Source organism: Pseudochaenichthys georgianus, chromosome 21, assembly GCF_902827115.2.
Source record: "Pseudochaenichthys georgianus chromosome 21, fPseGeo1.2, whole genome shotgun sequence".
In the NCBI taxonomy this organism is placed as follows: Eukaryota; Metazoa; Chordata; class Actinopteri; order Perciformes; family Channichthyidae; genus Pseudochaenichthys; species Pseudochaenichthys georgianus.
The window spans coordinates 6,877,755-6,903,181 of record NC_047523.1 but is presented as its reverse complement, the minus strand read 5'-3'; the positions used below and the strand labels follow the sequence as shown (position 1 = coordinate 6,903,181).

At 38.8% G+C, this 25,427-nt stretch overlaps 1 protein-coding gene across 1 annotated transcript in view; it reads right to left on the bottom strand.

The window, feature by feature from the left end:
- cyp27a1.1 (cytochrome P450, family 27, subfamily A, polypeptide 1.1) overlaps positions 1–25,427 on the bottom strand; it is a 53,265-nt gene that overhangs the window by 5,536 nt on the left and 22,302 nt on the right. The window contains exon 4 of the mRNA XM_034110442.1: positions 17,486–17,683. Within this exon, the coding sequence (XP_033966333.1) occupies positions 17,486–17,683 (198 nt within the window). The remainder of the gene's footprint in view (positions 1–17,485; positions 17,684–25,427) is intronic.

The following is a 25,427-nucleotide window of genomic DNA, read 5'->3' as shown; positions in this document are numbered from 1 at the left end:
TCCTGCCAGGAGTTTGTAAATCTGGGCTGACATGGAGTCAAGTTGTACTTTTTACAGTATTACGGCTTCTACAGATGACATTTTTTTATGGATTTTTTGTCAAAGCACTTAAGCTATTCATTGCTATCGGGATGTTAAGAGCATTCCATGGAATATAACAAAAAGTGTATCTCGAGCCGGTTTCTGAAACTTACCTACCCCACCTTTAAGTTAAAAATCAAGGGTTTTTATTATTATTTACAGCAGGGGTGGGGAACCTTTTTCCTTTAAATTTGTACAACATCCTCCGAGGGTCGTACAAATTATTGAACTCAACCTTTGCTTAAAATATTGAAGTTAAAAGCATCAATCTGGTACACTTTGAGAGCAACATTAAGAGATCTATGGATACATCTCTCAACATCCATATGAAACAGAACTGTAAGCATATTTTTCTTTTTGGATATTTTACAAATCACTCCCCTTTTAAACTCTATTCTTGTTATTTTTAACAACTTTTTTGTTACTGTCATATAGTATTGTATACCAGTTTTTCATGTAGTCTCATTAATAACTATAATGACCATATCAAGGTGTGCCTTAACCTCACTGAGCTGAGGATATTTGAGCCTCTCAGGAGATAGCTCTCTTCCACCTGGTTGTAGAAAAGCTCTTTAAATTTGTTAGCATAGCTAGCTAACCAGATGCTAATAACAACAGATCGCCACTGTGTTTACAACTAAAGACACAGCCACGCAAACAATGCGGCATGTGTACGGCTCCTTATGGATTATTATCCTTATATGCAATATTTTAAAGGCTGGAGCGGCGTTCCGGTGCTCAGCACTCCTTTCAGACGAGACATATACCACGTGAAGACACGGAAGACAGGTTACGCTCGTGTTGTGTTCAAGGAACCTGTCCTTGGCCAGGAAAAACAGGTACTCGCTTGTTTAATTATTTTTGCGGTCTATATTTCTTCTTCTTTTGTGAAGTGAGAAGTTGTCCGTCAGTCGAAAACTCTTCGGTTCTCCACGAATTACACAAGTCACCCAAATCAGCGTTAAAAAAGCGGGAGGCGCCGAAAAATCCCCTATTAATGTATTGATTATAGCTCGGGTCCGTATAGGTCGGCGTCTGGGTCCGGACCGCGGTCCGCCTGTTGCCGACCCCTGCTATAGGAGGATTAACAAGTGCCCAAGATTTAAATAAACATGCACCCTTAACTTGACTTAGTAAACCGCTTTAGCTTAGCATTAACTTCCAAGTTCTCAACATACCCTCAGGTAAGTATCGGTAGAGCTAATTGGATTTAAGATCAACAGTCTGTAAAGCTGCTAACACTTTTTAGTTATAGTTTAATAGAGAACTGAAACGAACGGAACTTGAAGTTGACTATATACTACTATAAAATGAGCACAAAAAGCAAAGCATGAGCACATTCTGTACTTTGCTTTTGTACAGATCGTCCTAAATTGTTCCCTTAGTGTCAAAGAATATTTTAATCCGATCTGTGTATTTAGAGATTCTCAGTCTTTCTTTCATGTTCCTGTGTAACTTCTCAGGAAGACACAGGTCAAAAGGTATTTTGCCTTTCCTGTGGGTGAGGGGTTTTGGGGCACATGAGGAGTTGCAAAACAGAGGTGCTTTTGTTCCAAATGTCTGGTACTAATTAGAGAAAAGGCGGGCTCTTAGTTCCCTCCTTTTCTGCTGTATAGATCTGTGCTCCTGTCTCCCTTTGTGCAGAGCTTGCTTGGGATCTCATAATGAAAGTTGTGACTTTACCTTGTGAACTCTCCGGCCGTTTTGTCTCTCAATAAATATCAGTGTATTGACTAAAGACGTTCCAGTTCCCATCCTTTCCTGAACATTGGTTCTACATTGCTGCATCAGAAGTTTTCTTCACAAATTAGCGTCACGAACAGGATACCAAAAGATCTTCAGAGACTGGTAAGTGTAATTTCAAATCTATATTTGGACATTGCCTTACCAGGATCTGTGATTGACGGTATCATAAAATTACCTGTGAAACTGAGCGGCTGCATTTTTTTTTTGGTTTCTCTACTCGTTTACATTTGAGGATTAATGATAACCTTGGAAATTGGTGTCAAAAGGGGACGTTGTCCTGGCCAATTTTCCCTGTGGTTGCTACTGGGCACGTGCCTACAGAGCAAGCACAGCTCATGTAAAAAAAAAACAATGAGAATATTTGGGGCTAATAAATAACCTAGGATATCGACTTTGACTGATTTCCTCTGTGTGTGTTTCTCGGAATTAAATTACCGGACAATTACACACAGCAAATATTCGGAGAGACCTTAAAAGAGAGCATCAGTAAAGTGGAGCTTCTGCATTAGGAGCAATGTGATAGATTTGTATTGAAACAAATCGCCGAATTCTGGAGATTTCAGAGGTTAACTGATTAAATCGACAGCAGGCATCGCTTCCAATCTGCTTGCCGATTCTCCCCCCCCCCCCTGTGGAGAGCCGCGGACAGAGAGGAAGGAGCACAGTGTCACATTTGTTCCACACCATTGCCGATTTTCGAACTAAAGAAAGCGGTTATTAATGGGAAGGGTGGTATGACAATGTGACATCGCGCTGTGTTCTCATAGCTGATGAGTTGCTGAATTTGGCTGTTGTTTTGGAAGGAAGGGTATGGATAAATTAAAGTCTATGCTTCCCCGGACGGACGAGCATAGCACCACTAAATTAGCATAGTGGTTGTTGATTGAGAATAAATTAGTTATTGCTCTTCAACAGATTCCGTTCTTAGCACTTGTACAAGTATATATGAGTAAGAAGGCACTCATATTAAACAGATATTTCCCTACCCCCTCTGAAAATCTCCCTAATTCTGATTAAATTAAACTGGATCGGTTTTTGTCACACCTGATATTTGTTGCGGGTTCATGTTTGCTTGTCTAATTGTTTCCATATTGGTTTGTCTACCCGCCGTCTTGTGCATGTTTTGTAACAACTAATAATGAATCAGTCCACAGCCAGGGTAAAATGAATTAAACTTTGGTTATCTCACCAAAAGTAAATGACTTGAGAAAAAATGGATGATGTAGGGATGTAAAGCAAAAAAAAAAAATTATACATTGAAAAAGTGAAAATAAATAGCAAAAGAGTGTTTTTGTGTCCTGCGTCGGTCTTACATCCGGGAACCTCAGAGGCATAACTGCGGGTCATAAATACCGGACTGGTCTGCTCAAATAGGTCAATGTTAGTAGTGTTACAAATGCCATGTCCGTCTCATTAGTATGCAGAAAAAGTGACAGGTCGCCCCGCCCCTTTTTGGCCGGAAGTCCCGCCTTTTTTGACCGGAAGTCACGCCTTTTTATTTTTTATTTTGTAAACCGGAAGTCCCGCCTCATTATACCGGAAGTCCCGCCTCGTTCGACCGGATGTCCCGCCCCCACTTCCGGCGGATGTCCCGCCCCCACTTCCAGTTTACAAAATAAAATTAAAATTAAATTAAAATTAAAAAATGAGAAAAATAAAATGCTGTTGTTTTCAATCAATTAATATGCATAGGATATATGTCCCACCTCCTAACCACTTCCTGTGTGGTTAATCCTGTTGAATTGAGTTTTCTTTTTTTTTGATTTTCAACATACTATATGACTTTTACATATTTCTGACGTACTATACTTTTTTGACTTTTTTCTGTAGAATCTTGACAAAACTACTACTTGTTCTTAAATGATGACCTATTTGCTGGAGATGAGATGAAAAAGCTACAACGCCTAAAGAACTTTTTTCTAAAAACTCTCAATTCTACTATGGGCTTAATGACTGGATGGTACAAAGTAGGGGAGAGGATGTTACCGAAGAAGAGCTCTCCTCTATATGTAATAGTATTGTAAACGAAACATTTAAAGTGGTCCTGGAATCTTCATTTTTCAGAAACATTCTGTAACATTACCGAAGAAATTACACTTACTCTTTTTCTTGTGTTACCAAGATACTTTTAGATACAGTTTGGTGTCTGAAAACTGAAACTGGTTGAATATGAAGTATTTTATAAGGAATTCGGATTCTTTTAAAGGCAGATTTGGGCTTTTTTTCTCTTGCCAAGATACTTTTAGACACACTTTGAGGGATGCAAAACCTTAAAACTAGAAAATGAAGTACAGTCTGATTAGATTTTTTCTTAAAGACTGTTTCTCTAAAAGGTAAGTTTGTGATTTTAACAATTTTCCCTGACACTTGGCAGATTTGTGTGTAATTCTGTCACAAAGGAACTGTAAGATACACTTTTTATGTATGCAAAACCTTAAACTTTTTTTTTTTGAAAATAAAATACTTTGTCCGAATACATTTTCTTTAAAGGCCCTTTTTTTATTTTAACGCTATTTCAGTGGAAAAATACAGTTTTGTTGACATCAAGGCTTTTTTCTCTTTTCTTGTGTTACTAAGATACTTTTAGACACACTTTGATGTATGCAACACTTGTTCAGTTAAACAAGGTTTTTTTTTTTTCTGATAAACTTACATATTTTAGTTATTTTATGTTACCAAGATACTTTGAGATACACCCTGATGTACGCAACACTTAACAAAGGGTATAATATGAAGTACTTGGTAAGGAAGGGGTTTTTCTTTAAGGGTGCAAAACTTTAGAACAGGGTAAAATATTCATTAAATTGTATTGAATTGAGTTTTCTTTTTTGATTTTCAACATACTATTTGTACACAATGACTTTTCCATATTTCGGATAAACTATACTTTTTTCCGTAAAATCATGACAAACTATTACTTATTCTTAAATTTCACCTATTGCTAGAGATGAGATGAAAAAGCTACAACGCTTAAAGAACTTTTTTTCTAAAAACTCTCAATTCTATAATTGACTCCCCCATTCAACGCAATGAGCCCCACCCTCCACTCAGAAAATCATCTAAAACGAAGGACCTCACTAAGACGATCGTTGTAAACTAGCCATGGAGCAGAGAAAAGCCAAGACTACCCCCGCGAGTTGCAGTCAGGAACAGAGTCCACCAGCAACACCACCATGTGGGAAACCCGAATCTTGCAGTACTACTGCTGCTGATGCTACTCCTCGGGTCAAGAAGTCTCAGTTTAGGGACACAGTGAAATCGGAGTTGTTTCATATTCTGGAGATGGTGATGTATCGGTACAGAAAAGAAATCTGCAAAGAATGCCGACGCAGTAACCCCGACCAGAGGCAACACGATTGTCGGAATGACATGCCCGATTTCTTCTTCAGAAACAATTACAAAGCGTTAATGAAAAGACTTTGGCTCGCCGACTTCGTTGCAGTGATTGACCAGAGTCTTATTGAAAAAGGCATTTGCGAGGATAAACTGAAGATAGGACGCGCTTCGGAAGCCTTTCTGCACAAGCTTGTAAAATGCAGATGCCTCAAGGAGAGACTTGAAATATCCATACAGAGTTGGATGGAGAAGAAGAAGAAGACTAACAAACAGCAGTCGGATGGAGAAGAAGCCAGGGACTTGTTCAATGCAGTGACTTTTTTCTTTAAGTAAAATAAAAATGGGAAACTACTATGCAAAACGCTCTGTATATATTGATCATAATGTAGTCCTTACCCGTTTAATAAGTGTGATGATGGGGACGATTGAAAACAGAACGAGTAGTGACCCCCGTGTAAAAAGAATGGCCGAAGTTTGTAAACTGGAAGACATTTTGGATATCGTTCGTTCTGGCAGTACTATTCCGGGTCATTGGGAAACGATTGTAAACGAAACATTTAAAGTGGTCCTGGAATCTTCATTTCCCGAAACATTCTGTAACATTATCTCAGAAATGAAACAAACATCAAAAGTGTATCATGTGCTCTCATTGTATGCTCTGTTTGTAGATGTAATACATCTCTGCGTCGAAAACAGCATACACGTGAATATTTTGACTGAAGTGAAAAAACTCCATCACGATATCTCCAGTAATATGGGGAATGCTAAGCTGGAGACTGTCCTGGGAATGCTACAATCAGTATAACTATTGATTTTGTGTGTGAAAAAAATAAATAAAGTGTTTTTTACATCTAAAAACTGTTGTCATCATTATAGCAAGGGGAGCGTGTCTGATACATGTGTATTACAGTCCTTCTTGTTGTGTTTTTCAGTGTTTTCTGTGTGTCTGTACACACAAAGCACACTTCATTATCTACTTTTCAGCTTTTTTAAAAAGAAAAGTGTGTCTTTCGGTAACTTTCTCAGAGAATTTAAGCATAAATCTGTCAAATGCTCAAAACAGCCTTGTTTCACTGAAATACCCTCAAAATGACAAACTGCCATTATTACGAAATCTCCTCAAACAGAGTACTTTCTACAGATGAAGCCTTCCCACTCAACGCAATATGTCCCACCCACTCAGCAAATCATATAAAACTAAGGACGACCGTTAAAAACTAGCCATGGATCTGAGAAAAACCAAGTCTGATGTAGCCTGCCCTTATTATCACCAGGATAATGGATATGGGCTTAATGACTGGATGTTACAAAGTAGGGGAGAGGATGTCCCCGAAGAAGAGCTCTCCTCTATATCATATCCATGTAAGGTCTTTAGGACAAAAGAGGACCATGATAACATGACATATGAAGAATATCTTTCTTTAAAAGATGGTATTATAGATAACCTTTATAGAAACAGTATATCTCATACCACTCGCCAAGATCGCAAACGACAATTAGCAGAAAAGAATAGAAAAAGTAAAGAAAAACGAAGAAAAAGAAAAGCAACATGAAAAGGAGAAGAAAAATTAAAAGCAAACGCAGAATGCGAATGAAAAGAAAAGGGACCATAGGACGGAAAACTAAAAAGACAAAAAGAAGGAAGGTGAAAAGAAAAAGAAACAAAGTGAAGACATTTAAACTAGAGGATGGTGTTGTAGAGCCATTACCGGATCATAATAATCTTATAGATCATCTCCCGCTAACCGACTGCTGCGAATGTGTTGAACAAATACCAAAAGCAATGTCAAAAAACAGAGCATACAATGAAAGCACATGATACACTATAAATGTTTCGTTTACAATACTATTACTATGTATGAAAGCAAAAAAATAAAACACATTTTCATTGTGTAATGGTTGTTTAATTGAAAAAACACAACATTCAACACAATTCATAGAAAACATATTACATTTTACCAATTTTGCAGATTTATTTTCTGTACCGATACATCACCATCTCCAGAATATGAAACAACTCCGATTTCACTGTGTCCCTAAACTGAGACTTCTTGACCCGAGGAGTAGCATCAGCAGCAGTAGTACTGCAAGATTCGGGTTTCCCACATGGTGGTGTTGCTGGTGGACTCTGTTCCTGACTGCAACTCGCGGGGGTAGTCTTGGCTTTTCTCTGCTCCATGGCTAGTTTACAACGATCGTCTTAGTGAGGTCCTTCGTTTTAGATGATTTGCTGAGTGGAGGGTGGGGCTCATTGCGTTGAATGGGGGAGTCAATTATAGAATTGAGAGTTTTTAGAAAAAAAGTTCTTTAAGCGTTGTAGCTTTTTCATCTCATCTCTAGCAATAGGTGAAATTTAAGAATAAGTAATAGTTTGTCATGATTTTACGGAAAAAAGTATAGTTTATCCGAAATATGGAAAAGTCATTGTGTACAAATAGTATGTTGAAAATCAAAAAAGAAAACTCAATTCAATACAATTTAATGAATATTTTACCCTGTTCTAAAGTGTTGCACCCTTAAAGAAAAACCCCTTCCTTACCAAGTACTTCATATTATACCCTTTGTTAAGTGTTGCATACATCAAAGTGTGTCTAAAAGTATCTTGGTAACACAAGAAAAAGAGTAAGTGTAATTTCTTCGGTAATGTTACAGAATGTTTCTGAAAAATGAAGATTCCAGGACCACTTTAAATGTTTCGTTTACAATACTATTACATATAGAGGAGAGCTCTTCTTCGGTAACATCCTCTCCCCTACTTTGTACCATCCAGTCATTAAGCCCATATCCATTATCCTGGTGATGTTGAAAATCAAAAAAAAGAAAACTCAATTCAATACAAATTAATGAATATTTTACCCTGTTCTAAAGTTTTGCACCCTTAAAGAAAAACCCCTTCCTTACCAACTACTTCATATTATACCCTTTGTTAAGTGTTGCGTACATCAGGGTGTATCTCAAAGTATCTTGGTAACATAAAATAACTAAAATATGTAAGTTTATCAGAAAAGAAAAAACCTTGTTTATCTGAACAAGTGTTGCATACACCAAAGTGTGTTTAAAAGTATCTTAGTAACACAAGAAAAAGAGAAGAAAGCGTTAATGTTAACAAACACTGGATTGTTCCACTGAAATAATAAATAAATAATTTCAAAAAGTGCTCTTAAAAAGAACAAATGTATTCAGATAAAAGTATTTTGTTAGACTATTAAGTCCACGATGGTTATATGTAACCCCTAACCCATTTGTATGATATGTTTGTTGTCCTAATAAAGCCAGAGTCACCTGAATGAATTTTGTCTCCAGACCTTTTTTCTTTTTTACATTTTGTAACAATCTTAAAACATTTGTGGTTTGACTCTTTTTAAAAAAGTTCTTTTTCATCTATTATTTTCAACCAAGCAGCAAGAGGTCAAATGTAAGAACAAGTAATAGTTTGTCACGATTTTATGGGAAATAGTCAGAGCGCGATGTCACATCTTAAAGACAGCTTGAACTGGATAAATGGTTAGTCTTTTTCAAACATACCGTACGTTCTGCATGTTAGTATATCTGGCCCATCGATTTAGACCCTACTGCCTTAGACGCATGCCCTCAATAGGGTAGTCACGCTTTGGGAAGAGGTGCTTCATTTCACAGATCCACCTTGATTGTTATTGTGAAGAGGGACGGGGGAGGAACATTCAGAGGATGAAGAAGCATAAACATAACTTGTTTGTAAAACGGACAGCACGTCAGTTTCAAGAAAGATGACACCGTGTTTATGCATGACATGCAACATATCTTGAAGTCCTACAAAAAAAAAAAAAAAAAGGGTACAAGTATATTGTGTTGTAAATATTGCCAAAAGTCGTAATATTGTATAATGTATTAGTTGCATGTTGTATTTTTGCTAGCAATCACTATGTAGTTTTTTCCAAAAATATAATGGAAAAAAAAAAAGCGAGAAAGACAAAAACAAAATACGTTGAAAAGGGGATGAGTATGTCTGTCTCTCGGGGGGTTGGTGTGTTAAGAGTCACAGTCTTAAAGAAAATCTGCTCAGAAAAAGTACTTAACTTTCTACCAGTTGTAAAGTTGTCATACATAAAAAAACACTATCTATGAGTGTTTTTAGCTGTAAAATACCTCCACATTTTAGTTTTCAGCGTACGGTTAAATCTCTCTACCACACTTGCCTTCATGTCATTGCCGGTTATATAATGTTGTATACCGCTTTTCTTCAATAAGTTTTGAAAAACTTTATTAAAGAATTCTTTCCCCGCATCTGTTTGTAACTTTTTAGGGATCTCGCTGGGTGTTAAAAATGTATCAAATGCTTTGGTAACCTTACCCTTCTTTTTCTTTTTAATGTTTGAGCACAGGTTTTTCTAAATACATTTAATACTGTTAACAAATAATTAAAGCCATCATTATATTCGGACAGCGACTGCATATCGCAGAGATCTGCTTGAAATTGTTGCAGCGGTCTGAGTACGAAAACTCTGTTTCTTACAAAATGCACCATAGCCGACTTGTACAAATGTATATGTGTTATCCTCTGATAAATATTCTCTGACTTTCTATATATTTAAGTATATTACCTACCTCCCTCTGTTTATCTATCACATGGTTGTCTCCATAGGGGGTTTATGGTTTCTCCATAGGGGGTTTGGGTTTTCCCCTCCCCTATCCTTTAACAAAAAGGCTGACTTTTTAAAATATCTGTTTTTTTTTATATGCTTTACTTTGATTTGGAGCACCCAACGGATGGCTGTAAGTTGTCACCGGTGTCTCGCTGATTAAATTCATATCAAGACGTCTCTTGGCCATTTTCTCTCGACTTGAAAAATATTTAAGAGTGACGCTGGCTTTTTATTTAAAACAGCCTCTAAAGCGAGAGGGGTGAGGGGCGGGGAAAGTGTGTGTGTGTGTGTGTGTGTGTGTGTGTGTGTGTGTGTGTGTGTTCCCCCTCCCTTCGGCCACCATATGTTTTCTCCCCTCATGTCCTGTTCGCAAAAACAGAGAGGTTTAAATATATATATTTTTTTAGATGCTTTACTTTTGATTAATTTCATGTTATTTGCAAGTATTTGTAAGTTACATTCAATACTGTATACAGGATTAACCACACAGGAAGTGGTTAGGAGGCGGGACATATATTCTATGCATATTAATTGATTGAAAACAACGGCATTTTATTTTTCTCATTTTTTAATTTTAATTTAATTTTAATTTTGTAAACCGGAAGCGGGGGCGGGACATCCGCCGGAAGTGGGGGCGGGACATCCGGTCGAACGAGGCGGGACTTCCGGTATAATGAGGCGGGACTTCCGGTTTACAAAATAAAAATAAAAAGGCGGGACTTCCGGTCAAAAAAGGCGGGACTTCCGGCCAAAAAGGGGCGGGGCGACCTGTCACTTTTTCTGCATACTAATGAGACGGACATGGCATTTGTAACACTACTAATGTTGTATTATTTGTTTCATTTATTCTTAATCTATGTATTGTATGGTAATAATGAATAAAGGACCGTAATGTATTGAACACATTCCGAAAAACAAAGCAGATAAGACAGACCTAGACTCAGACATAATACTAATTGTGGTTGAAACCTTTTGCGCTGTTGCTGCAAAATGAAAACTTTGTTGATTGTCTGTTCCAACTGGCCACTGGAATAGGATAATTGATATAAGTTGAAGTTCAATTACAGTTTTAAATATAGTTTAACATTCTTTATTAAACTGTTTCAAATTATTTCTAGTACAATTGGTCTACAGACATTACTACAATTCCGGTAGTTGTTAAACTACTGAGCTTATGAAAAATAGAGTAAAGGTCGCTGGTTAAGCCAGGATCAATATATTTGTTGAGGTTTTATTGTGTACATAATACATGTGTTTAAATAAATTGAGCAATTTTTAAAGGAGTATAATGTTGCAATCTCTTTAAGATAAGTAATTGCAGTTCAAATATAGATGTTGTTTTCTCTGGGCCTCTCTTTTACGAGCCCACATAATAAATCATGAGATTTCCAAATCCGAACAGACAGAGAAGTTTTTTTTGCGCAGCTAAAGCTCACATACTTTACCAAAATCAACTAAACTATTTGCTCTTGATTTTTGTGGAAATGGGATTTTCCGCTACATAACTGAAGACTCAATTCAGGCCTTAAAGAACGCTTTAAAGACAAGAGAGGAACATCTGGAGATTGTAAGGAACTCTCCCAGAAGCAGGCTACCCCCAACCACACACACACACACACACACACACACACACACACACACACACACACACACACACACACACACACACACACACACACACACACACACACACACACACACACACACACACACACGCACACACTTTGGATGTGTATTTGCCTTAATCCACCTTGTGTGAGGAATGGCAGATGATTTTAGCAGGCAGAACAACTGAAGCAGCAGGTAATAATAACAGAAATGCCTAAGAGTCACATCTGATAGAAATATATAAAAGCATTTATTTTAATTGCAGCAGTCAGTTTATTATTTTGCCAGCACTGTTGAGCATTTTCATAAATGTATTTTCATGCCTCTGTGCAAGGCTTAGTCTTTCTATCTGTATAGCCACTGGTGTAACTAAGTTCATAAACTCAACAAGTACTATACTTGGGCACAATTTTGAGATACTTGTACTTTATTTGAGTATTTAAATGTTTTGCTACTTTATTCTTCTACTCCACTACAGTTCAGAGGTACATGGTGTACTTCTACTCTGCTACATGTATTTAATACCTTTTAGTTACTTTACGGATCTGGATGAATTATGTGAAATATAATCAAGTGTTAAATCAGACTTTAGTTCCACCTGGAGTAAATCCACAAGCTACCCTGCAGTATACAAAGTCATTCGAACTAGCTGCACCTTTACCAGCTTGGAGAACACTCTCATGATCAATCATTATAAAACACATCATATATATTATTCTGAAATGGACCAATCTGCACAACGACTACCTTTACTGTCGCTATTTCCACTATATTTTGATGAGAATACTTTTATACTTTTACTTGAGTAACATTTTGAATGCAGTACTTTTACTGTAACATAGTATTCCTACACTCTGGTACTTCTACTTTTACTCAAGAACAAGATCTGAGTACTAAAGAAACATTTTTCAGTTCACTTCACGCTCTGCCGCTCCGACAGGGAGCTCTGCTCTGAACACCCCGTTCTAACAGCTGTTCACCAGCGGTCCAGTCTGCGCCACAGTCACTCCGTACCACATAATATGCATAGCTGTATAGCTGCTTAAGCTAGACAATCTTAGTGGAAAAGCAGAGCATTATTATATCCAAAAGCAGAGCCGACGGGCAGGAAGACTCGAACATTCATTATAAATATTAAAAGAAAAAAAGAAAAGAAGAACACCATGCGGGCCATGTTGGCACATAACAGCTCGCGGCTGCAGATTGTCACGTAGTGATCGTCTTCTCAATAGAACATCTTTGATAATGGATCAGAATCAAGATAACGGCGTGGTGTTGTTGCAGGAAGTCCCGACGGAGAATAATTTTGCGGTAGTACATCTCTATATATATCGATACAACATTACGTGTTGATAGAAATCATCACATAATGAAATAAGACCCCACGGTTTGATGATTGATAGGTGTGTGGGCTGTGTTCCATTTTCACACACAGAACAATGGGGGCTATCCACCCTTATCCACAATGTAAAGTAATTCACACAGCCTCTTCCCTCTGTGAGGAGCAGCAGGTTCAGCTTCATTTAAATATGTCGTGTAGTAATAGATGTATTTATTTTTCCTCTCAAGAGACAATTTGTATTTTATGTTAGTATTTCAAAAATCTCCTGGGGGAGAATCCCCCCAGACCCCCTGCGCGGGTTGGATTTTCAGCATGTCAACTCTTTTACCTGTGGGGAAATTGCAAGATTGGCTCCAGGTCGCCTTTTTTTATTTACTACAAGACAAATGTGCCTTTTTATTTCATACAGTTCAATTTGGGTTGAGACAGGGAAATAATCTAAACCTTACGCGTGGCGTTTCACCATCAAGGGGGCGATATAGCGTGTATGTAATTACATTTCAAATACTGATTTGAGCCCCACCACTGTATGGGTTAGCCCTACCATAGATTACCCAACACAAATACTCGGGAGCCGATAAGTCAATTAATTGCTTATCGTGACAGGCACACAATAAAACAGTGGAAACAAACATGTGTTTGACTTTCATTAGTGAATGAAACTGTGTGCCCTTTTATAGTCTGTGTCCAATATTGTGTATTTGTATATATATTATATATATATCCTAAATATATGCTAAGGTCCCGCTACTGACACGATAGCAGTCATTTCGTGCGCATGTGTGTATTTGTCTATGGCTTCGGACGGCTTCACTAAAAGTCACCCAGTTCTGCCCTACTACAGTTCGGCTGAGTGCAGTCACAGAGATGCTATGGCTGCTCTACATGACATTAATGGTCTGGTCCGAGAATGGACACCATTTCCTGCTCCCAGAGAGAATGACGCTCCTCAAAACTGAACTTTACAGCCGTTGATGCTGTCTCACGTGGGTCTGCCCCCCCACCGAGCCATGAACTGAAGACTTCACATCTGCTTTGAACACTTGGAAGCCTCCTGTCACACCAGCACCTACCCTTGGGTCAGTCGGATGAGACTAACGGCTTCACTTAGGGCATAAGGGTCAGAAATATGACTCTCGTTACCACGGAGTGGTTTGGTTGTTTTTTAAGGCTATTCATACTGCTATGCAGAGGAGGCCTGTAAGATTGGCAAGCTGTGAAAACCCCTACTATGTTTAGTATAGGCCTGATGTCAGGGGCCTCTTACTGTCTACTTCTGCATGTATTCACATTATATGGACCATGTTTCCACCTGGTGAAACTAGAGGCTGCACGAAACTCAGGCTACAATACAACCATTCTGTTCTGCTCTAACGATTCAATTGATAGATTCTACATCAAAACAGTTCGTTTTTATTGTTTCCAATGATAACGTCACCTAAAGTGGAGGAATGCAAACCTGTAAGGTTTTGAATTTGTTTGACATTTCTCAGTAATGACACCCTCAGACGCCCACTATCATTCATGCTATGCCTTCAGTGGTAACTCAGATGTTAAAGGGGTTGACCTCTACCATGCTTACATGGACTCGTATGTTTTATTTCATATCTAACAGACGTAAGAGAATAGAAGGAGATGAGGAAGAGAGAGGGATGAGAAAGAGAACATAGAGAGAGATGTGGAGGAGAGGGATAGGAAAGGGAGAAGACATATTTGCAAGTTGCATACTGATACTGAGTGTTCTCGATTAATAGCTTATAGACGATACCATGCTTAAATAGACTCCTAAGTTGTTATTACATATGTGACATATGTAAGAAAAGGGAGGGGAGAGTCAATTATATTGAGTAATTGATTTCATATTGGAATATTCATTTCTCAAACCTATGTTTTATGGAAGAAGAAATGTACTTGTTTCCACCTGGTGAAACTAGAGGCTGCACGAAACTCAGGCTACAATACAACCATTCTGTTCTGCTCTAACGATTCAATTGATAGATTCTACATCAAAACAGTTCGTTTTTATTGTTTCCAATGATAACGTCACCTTAAGTGGAGGAATGCAAACCTGTTTTCAAATGTAAGGTTTTGAATTTGTTTGACATTTCTCAGTAATGACACCTTCAGACGCCCACTATCATTCATGCTATGCCTTCAGTGGTAAATCAGATGTTAAAGGGGTTGAAGCTTTTCCTCCCAAATCGGCTATGCTTTGTTTTTTCAACAAAGGTGTGCATTTCCTGCATAATATATGTTTCTCACAATTGTTTTTTGTTAGCTGCGCACAGGTGATACTGAGCCTTCTCGAGTGATGGATTATGACCTCTACCATGCTTACATGGACTCGTATGTTTTATTTCATATCTAACAGACATAAGAGAATAGAAGGAGATGAGGAAGAGAGAGGGATGAGAAAGAGAAAATAGAGAGAGATGTGGAGGAGAGGGATAGGAAAGGGAGAAGACATATTTGCAAGTTGCATACTGATACTGAGTTTTCTCGATTAATAGCTTATATAGACAATACCATGCTTAAATAGACTCCTAAGTTGTTATTACATATGTGACATATGTAAGAAAAGGGAGGGGAGAGTCAATTATATTGAGTAATTGATTTCATATTGGAATATTCATTTCTCAAACCTATGTTTTATGGAAGAAGAAATGTACTTCTGATAAACTAATCTTTTATCAAACGGTAAATGGTGAATTAATATAACATTTAGAATCATTGAGAAGGGGTTATATCCACAGGGACTAGCTCACCTTTAACTTAAAATAACATTTCTCTGCTTTGGACTGATGAGTATATGATTCTTGCATGTTAAATGACTAACACAAACCTTACATGTATGCATGTGCATGTGTCAGGAAGGCTCCCAAATAATTCTGAGGGGCCTATCCTATTTTTGTAATTGAATGATAATGTGCTAATCCATTACTTTGAGTTGTCTGCACTCAGGAAAACATCCCTATCAAGTGTTAACTGTTAATTGATATTTTCAGATTTATAAGGTATTGAACAATAAGATATTTCTAATATTATAACAGACAATGTTACTATCCTTAATCATTACCAGGTAAAATGTACAACGAGGAAACCAGATTACAGGGCTCCCAATTCAGGTGTCACTGCATATACATTTACTGGACCAGATAGCAAAACAAATGTTCTATCCACTCTACTTAAACAATCAGGAGGTGATGTAGATTCTTCAAAAAAAGGCCTTAATCACTCCTTTTCAACGAAATAAAACTAATTCTGCAGTAAGTGTAATGTTAGACTACGCGCATGAACGCAATATTAGCAACTGTTGACTGTGCCAAAATATGCCAGAATCCATGCATTCTCCCATGTTTAGCCCAATTTCTTTCACGAAAGCTGACTACGGTTTGGTGAGCTGGAATGACATAGCATCCAGAATTAGCGATGAGGCTGAGGACTGCTACACTCCTTCCTACCCCATAGACTCTGAGCAACCTTTACAATACGAGGGCTTAGTCTCTCATTGTTGATACAGTAAATAAAAATTACCTGCCTGACGGTTTCAAACGATTGGTGTTTTTAAAACTAATATATGTGAAGAAATACATTAACCTAGCTTTTGAATACAGATTCCAGTTAGCTCTAGCCCAGACTAATTGTTCGGCTAACTCTACAAATCCAACATGTTCACCTCAACCACACACGCTATCTTTGTTGGTTGAAGCCTTGGTAACAGTTGTTCCCTGGTTTGGCTCCAGAACAGTGGACTCCGTTGAGGTTAAAATACATGACTGTACGCAGCCAATACCCGTAGGCAAGCCCCCTACACAGTTGACACTCTGAATAAAGAACAGGTGTTTTTATTTTTCCTTTTCAGGTTGTTATACAATAAAATGTCTAACTTTTCCTTTTCAGATTTTGAACAAATGTATTTGAATGAAATATATGTACTACTAAGTGCCTTACTCTTGAATGAAGCGTACTGAAGTAAACGTAAAGTAATGTTAAAGATTGAGGACACTGTAACTTTACAGATTACAGATTGATCGATTCATCACTGTGAATGTATACCTTAACTGGGAATTTTAGCTGAATCTCTCCTGATTCTGATTTTATACCTCAATTGAATTTCTTATAATCCTAAATTCTAATTGTGTTTTAATAAGTAATTGCCTTGAAGTAAATCTTTGAGATGTAAACTGATTTTGAATTTGTGTTTGATGAATGAGATTAACTGAGTGATAAATGATAAAAGATCCCTCCTTTTCTGCTGTATAGATCTGTGCTCCTGTCTCCCTTTGTGCAGAGCTTGCTTGGGATCTCATAATGAAAGTTGTGACTTTACCTTGTGAACTCTCCGGCCATTTTGTCTCTCAATAAATATCAGTGTATTGACTAAAGACGTTCCAGTTCCCATCCTTTCCTGAACATTGGTTATACATTGCTGCATCAGAAGTTTTCTTCACACTTAGGACATTCTTTTTGACTCAATGGATTGAAAGAGATACACTTAAGCCTTGTCCATATGTAAACAAATATCTTTATAAACGGATGATTCCCTCTGTGTTCTCAAATGAAATATTGTCCACACAAGTAATGTGATTTCATAGTCGGACTTTGCCTGTAAAAGTGCTTTGCACACATGTTGTCCTGTCAGAAGATGGACTTGTTATAATAGAGAAAGTAGTTATAATAGCAGCACTACAAGTACATGTTGTTCGTAACAAAGACAGTCAAACCAGCTGTCACTTTCTCTGCGACTCACCAAAGCAGAAGATGCCCTCCCAGCCTTCGATGTAGCGCCTCCAGTAGGGCAGCAGACTGCGGCTCCACTTGGGCATCAGAAACGCAGCCATGTTGTAGGAGAACATCTGGCCTATGGAGTTGATAAAGTCTTGAGTCCCTGCAGGGATTTCCTTTTCCAGACACCCAAGCCTTGTCTCAAACAGTATGGAGGCGATACCTGAGTGGCAAAAGTTATGATTCAGGATAAGAAAAACCTTTCTGCAGACTTGCTCTCCCTTTGGATTAGTCAAACTCAACTGGTTGGAATGTAACAAAAAAGCAGCCAAAATCTAACCCTATTAATTCAATTTTAATGGCTTAAATATATAATCTTGAACACACAACAAAAGGCATTGTTTCACGAATAGCCAGGTTACAAAATATGGTCTGCAGACAATAGCCGATTGCTATTCAGGCAATGCGGTCCAGCTCTTTTGCACATGTGTTTTACCTGCATGCAACTAAATCCTGCTCAACTAACTGACTGTGAAGGATCAACAATCCTATAGAGGAATGGATGACAAACATGTTTGGTAAATGGAAAAGTGTAATAATGTCTCTTCTAGTTTCTATGGCTACTTTTATTGCCATTTTGGTGACATGTGGTTGTTGTTGTGTGCCTTGTATCCGCTCATTGTGTGTTAGACTCATCAGTTCCACCATTGAGGGAAAAGCTGCCTCTTCCCCTTCGTACCAAATGCCCTTGTTGGCTTACGCGTCAGAGGGGGAAGAGCACGATGACTCAGCCCACAAGGACGAGTTTTTTTAACATATTTTGGTCTCCCTCCACTGTCATAAGAAGTTGTTATGATGGACTGTTCCTAAAGGTTTAAAGTGCTTCTAATTGGATTTATATAAATCAGGGTTCATACACTTTTTCACCAATGATTTTCAATGACTTTGCCATGACTTCTCAATGACCTTTACCTCATTTTCCATGACCAAAAAAAAATTCCCACTGAAAATGGTTTGTTTTAACATGGAACAGGAAAATAAGGTCTGCATATGAAACATGTTGTGCCTATCTAAAACAAATCAAATAGTAGGCTTACTAGCTTCTACACGCTAAAGCAACTGTAGTCAGGGAGGCTGGTATGAAAAAGGTGGCAAGGACCCGACCCCTGACCCCTTGAAAGCAGCAGTGTCAATAATAACAGAAACGCCAAAGAGTCACATCTAATAGAAATATATAAAAGCATTTATTTTAATTGTGTAGCAGTCAGTTTATAATTCTGGCAGCACTGTTGAGCATTTTGAAAATGTATTGTCATGCCTGTGCAAGGCTTAGTCTTTCTATCTTTATAGCCACTGGTGTAAAGTAACTAAGTTCATAAACTCAACAAGTACTATACGTGGGTACAATGTTGAGATACTTGTACTTTATTTAAGTATTTCAATGTTTTGCTACTTTGTACTTCTACTCCTCTACAGTTCAGAGGTACATGGTGTACTTCTACTCCTCTACAGTTCAGAGGTACATGGTGTACTTCTACTCCACTACAGTTCAGAGGTACATGGTGTACTTCTACTCCTCTACAGTTCAGAGGTACATGGTGTACTTCTACTCCTCTACAGTTCAGAGGTACATGGTGTACTTCTACTCCACTACAGTTCAGAGGTACATGGTGTACTTCTACTCCTCTACAGTTCAAAGGTACATGGTGTACTTCTACTCCTCTACAGTTCAGAGGTACATGGTGTAAGGCAAGGCAAGGCAAGGCAAGTTTATTTATAGAGCACTTTTCAACGCAAGGCAATTCAAAGTGCTTTACAAAAAAAGACATTAAGCATTAAAAAAGAAAAGCTAATCAAATAAACATTAAGAAAAAAATACATGGATAAAAGTTACAGTGCAGTCTAAAATATAAATAGTTAAATTAAACATTACAAGAAAAAGTACATGGATAAAAGTTACAGTGCAGTTTAAGATATGAATAGTTCAAATAAAAGCAGCGACAAAAAGAAAAGTCTTCAGCCTGGATTTAAAAGTAGTCAGAGTTGCAGCGGACCTGCAGGTTTCTGGGAGTTTGTTCCAGATATTTGGAGCATAATAACTGAATGCTGCTTTACCATGTTTAGTTCTGACTCTGGGGACAGAAAGCCGACCAGTCCCTGAAGACCTGAGAGATCTGGATGGTTCATAGTTTAGCAGGAGGTCAGTAATGTATTTTGGGCCTAAACCATTCAGTGCTTTATAAACCAGCAGCAGTATTTTGAAATCTATTCTTTGACACACAGGAAGCCAGTGTAAAGACTTCAGAACAGGAGTGATGTGATCCACTTTCTTAGTGTTAGTGAGGACTCGAGCAGCGGCGTTCTGAATCAGCTGCAGCTTTCTAATAGATTTTTTAGTGAGACCTGTGAAGACACCATTGCAGTAGTCGAGTCTACTGAAGATAAAGGCATGGACAAGTTTTTCCAAATCCTGCTGTGACATTAGTCTTTTAATCCTAGATATGTTCTTTAGGTGATAGTAGGCTGATTTAGTAACTGTTTTAATGTGACTGTTGAAACTCAGGTCAGAGTCCATGACTACACCTAGATTTCTGGCTTTATCTGTTGGTTTGAACATTGCAGACTGAAGCTCAGCGCTAACTTTTAAACGTTCTGCCTTGGCTCCAAAAACCATTACCTCAGTTTTATCTTTGTTTAATTGGAGAAAGTTCTGACACATCCAGTCATTGATTTGTTCAATGCACTTACTCAGTGTTTGAATTGGAGCATAGTCTCCTGGTAAAATTGTTACGTAGATTTGTGTGTCATCTGCATAGCTATGGTAACTTATTTTGTTGTTCTTCATTATCTGAGCCAGTGGTAGCATGTAGATGTTAAAGAGAAGAGGCCCCAAGATGGAGCCTTGAGGAACCCCACATGTCATATTTGTCAACTCAGATGTGTATTTACCGATAGAAACAAAGTTGTTTCTGTCCTTTAAGTAGGATTTAAACCAATTTAGAACTGTTTCCGAAAGTCCCACCCAGTTTTCCAGTCGGTCCAGTAATATGCTGTGGTCAACAGTGTCAAACGCAGCACTGAGATCTAATAATACTAACACTGAAGTTCTGCCACTGTCTGTGTTTAAGTGGATGTCGTTAAAGACCTTTACAAGAGCAGTCTCAGTGCTGTGGTTTGGACGAAAGCCTGACTGGAACACATCGAAACAACCATTTAAATGCAAGAAATTACTCAACTGTTGAAAAACAACTTTTTCAATGATCTTACCTAGAAATGGCAGGTTTGATATGGGCCTGTAATTGTTCATTACTGAAGCATCTAGATTATTCTTTTTTAAGAGCGGTTTAATGACTGCAGTTTTCAGGGCCTGTGGAAAAATACCTGAGTGAAGAGATTTGTTTACTATATGAAGTAGTTCTGATGCCATGCAAGGCAAAACATCTTTGAAAAATCCTGTTGGAATAATATCAAGGCAGCAGGAGGAGGATTTCAGAAGTTGTATAATGTCCTCCAGGTTTTTATCATTAATCTGATGGAATTGTGTCATGATGTCTGAATTGATGTTAAGTGGACACAGAGACAACACATTTGCTGTTCCTGATGCAGAGGCACTGACTGCTTGTCTGATTTTCTGAATTTTGTCAGTGAAAAAGGAGGCAAAATCATTGCACGCCCTGGTGGATAGAAATTCAGAGGCTACTGACACTGGGGGGTTAGTTAGTCTGTCGACGGTAGCAAACAAGGCACGTGCGTTGTTTTTGTTTTTGGTAATGATGTCAGAGAAGAATGATTGTCGTGCGTTTTTCAATTCCAAATTATAAAGGCCAAGTCTCTCTTTATAAATTTCAAAGTGAACCTGGTGTACTTCTACTCCACTACAGTTCAGAGGTACATGATGTACTTTTCCTCCACTACATGTATTTAATACCTTTAGTTACTCTACAGATGTGGATGAATGATGGTAAATATAATCAAGTGTTAAATCAGACTTGGAGTAAATCCACCAGCTACCCTGCAGTATACAAAGTCATTCAAACTAGCTGCACCTTTACCAGCTTTGAGAACACTTTCATGATCAATCATTATAAAACATATCATATATATTATTCTGAAATGGACCAATCTGCACAATGACTACTTTTACTGTCGCTACTTTACTTTCACTATATTTTGATGATAATACTTTTCTACTTTTACTTGAGTAACATTTTGAATGCAGGACTTTTACTGTAACAGAGTATTCCTACACTCTGGTACTTCTACTTTTACTCAAGTACAAGATCTGAGTACTTCTACTTTTACTACATGATCAGAGTACTTCTACTTTTACTCAAGTACAATACCTGAGTACTTCTACTTTTACTCAAGTACAACATCTGAGTACTATACTTTTATTAAGTACAAGATCTGAGTACTTCCACTTCTACTAAAGTACAAGATCTGAGTACTTCTACTAAAGTACAAGATCTGAGTACTTCTACTCGAGTACAAGATCTGAGTACTTCTACTTATCTGAGTACTTCTACTTTAACTCAAGTACAAGACCTGAGTACTTCTACTTTTACTCAAATAAAAAACCTGAGTACTTCTACTTTTACTCAAGTACAAGATCTGAGTACTTCTACTTTTACTCTAGCACAATATCTATACTTGTACCACCTCCGTTTATAGCCTATGAAAAAAACTATTAGAAAACGAAGGCTAAAGCTAACGTTAGCAACAATGTATGCTAGCTAGCTAGCTAGCTCAACGATTCCTTAATGATATTGTGACAGAAAAACATTTCAGTTCACATCACGCTCTGCCGCTCTGCTCTGAACACCTGAACGGCCGTTGTAACAGCTGTTCACCAGCGGTGCAGTCTGTGCCACAGTGACTCCGCACAGTTAACGAACGCACCGTAGATAATGTAGCTGACCGTCATACCGGAACAGCAGAGTTCAACCGACAGGCAGGAAGACTCGAGCACACAGCTCGCGCTTCATATATTAAAAAATAACACCATGCGCGTCATGATGGCACATAACAGCTCGCGACCGCAGATTATTTTGGCGATTAGATAAAATGTAAATTATATTTGACGCAACTTTAGTTACATTTCCATGACTTTTCCAAAACTTTGGGATAAACATCGTTTTCCATAACTTTTCCAGGGCCTGGAATTTGCATTTTGAATTTCCATGACTTTTCTAGGTTTTCAATGACCGTACGAACCCTGATAAATGTTGGGGAACAGACAGTAGAAAAATAATGACAGTGGTTATGTTCCAAATGCTGTGTATAAATTGATCTCTGAAGGTGAGATAGTGGAAGATAAGAAGTGACTCTCCGCCCCAAAAAGGTCCATATATACTGTTGTTTATTCATGCCAAATGCCCCCTGTTTCTGACTGGCTGGTCCCGATACCTGTATCACACAGCAGCAGAGCTGGGAGTCCAGAGTACTCTGTAAAATTGTATTGTGTCTTTTTACCATTAAAATCAGATTATTGTTGTAACTTTTATGCCGGTGTTTTGAACTCCTTCTCTTATTAATCTGACCAGGCTCATCTAACGGACGGCGCGGAGCAGAGCTGGGCTTTAAGCCACCACAACTGAGTCTGCTCCTACAATTGTCGTCAGATTCTGTATTCATAAATGCAGATATCTGTCTCCAAGTGGCCAAATGACCTGCTAAAATGACAAGTTACTATGGTCCCTCTCCCATTTTTAACAGTAGGGGGATTGTAGGAAAATCATTTGTAAGCCTTCATTGGGTTCCTTTTTTTGACGGGAGTGTCCAAGTCCAAAGGCAGAAGCAACAGGAAGCCTTTGGGATGCTAACAATGCTCTAAAGATATAAGTTTCCTGCCATGTCATATGCTTTGGTCCAGCATTTACCCTTACTCTACAATCCAGCCCCCCCCCCCCCCCCCCCCCTGACCTGGTGGAGCTTAACATGGCTGAAAATATCTTAATTTTCAACTATAGGCTAGATCGGTGTTATGGTGATCACGACAAAATGATAAAAAGATGTTTGAATATTTGGAGAACAGGAAGGTTCACTTCCTGTTAACTATGAAATTATGAGGAGCATTTACTTTGAAATGTTCAAAACTGAATAGGGTCAGGTTGACCCCTAGGATAAAAGAGTGATGCAGCAATGACTCCTAAACACAGAAAAGCATTTTAGAACTTCCAGACTCCCTTGTCTTGTGATCTTTTGAAAGAGCTTTTGGTTAGATTCCGAAATAAGGTAGTGTAGTGACCACTTATTAATACACTGGGTTACATAATTCACACATGGAACTACAGTTGAGGGTATTGTTTCCGCACGGACATGTATGTGGTTTACTATGTTGTGTGCCCGCCTGGCTTCTCTCTCTTCTTTCCGGACTGCAACCGGACAACATTACCTTAGCTGCTCTTAAATAAAGTACCCTTACGCACCTTCATTGCACCGCCTCCGACTCCCTATCTCTCGGCACTACACTGGTGACCCTGACAACGTCTCGTGAAGTTTCCGGGACGGACCCGAACACGGCAAAAGAAACTCTGGTTTTTTTCTCGAAATGCCAGGGATTTTTGGAATCGTCCGTGGCTGCCACCGACTGAGGCTCGGTGCACGCCCCGCAGAAGAGCTGGGGACGTTGCTCGCCATTCCCGCATCGGCCTTCCGACTACAGGGAGACGATGCACGACCTGCTGGGTAGGGATGAACCCGATTGCTACCTCGTGGGGTAGGGCTGAACGATATACCGTGTCATGGCGATAACCGCGATATGCGCATGCGCGATATTCACACCGCAGGGACGTGCGGTTTTATTCTTTTTTTTTTTTAAATGCTGACGCACTTTAGCACAGAATTCAAAATAAAGATACCCTTATTACTTATCGAAACTGCACATACAATATATCCGATGAAAGCTGAGACTCCACAGATTATTCAAGTATAGTATCTAAGCGATCCGATCACGCAACAAGGGAAGCAAACACAAACTTCACAACACGTACCTTTTACGGAGCTTTTACGGGATATCGTCTCACCGTAGCTGTCAATCTGATCAAAAGACGTGTTCAATGGCATTAAAACGAGAAAAAACGCGGCTGAATTGGTTGATCCATAGGTTGATAATGTATCTGTGGCTTTTAAGCAATTGTTTATAATCCATAATTCCATTTGTATGTAAAAATCGGAGCACAAAAGTTAGCTGCTAATGGTAGCCACCAGAGTGTATGCAGCTTCCGGTTTTGGCTACGCATCACTCTCACTCCTTATTTGGTCATGTGTGTGTGTTACGGCCCGTACACACTACAGGCGTCAGAAAAGCTTGAAGCTGGGCGTGTCCGAGGCTTGGCGCTTTCTCGCGCCCAAGGCGACCAACAACCAATCAGGAATCTCCCGCCCGCCCCCGGCATACAAAGCAAAAAAAAGCCCGGCTCTTCTTTACTATTGCCAAAATGGATGCCGGTTTTGTAGCAACGGTAGCGTTGGTTTATTCAATGTCTCGCAGGAGGCCACGTATAGTGCCTGCCTGCCTGCCTGCCTGCCTGCCTGTGGTGTAATTGTGTGTCTGTGATGTGTCTGTGGTATGTTGGTGTGTCTGTGATGTGTGTGTGTCTGCCTGTGGTGTAATTGTGTGTCTGTGGTGTGTGTGTCTGCGGTGTGTGTGTCTGCCTGTGGTGTAATTGTGTGTCTGTGATGTGTCTGTGGTATGTTTGTGTGTCTGCGGTGTGTGTGTGTATCTGCCTGTGGTGTAATTGTGTGTCTGTGGTATGTTGGTGTGTGTGTGTGTGGTATGTCTGTGTGTGTCTGCGGTGTGTGTGTCTGTCTGTGATGTCTGTGTGTCTGCCTGTGGTGTAATTGTGTGTCTGTGGTGTGTATGTGTCTGCCTGTGGTGTAATTGTGTGTCTGTGGTATGTTGGTGTGTCTGTGGTGTGTATGTGTCTGCCTGTGGTGTAATTGTGTGTCTGTGATGTGTCTGTGGT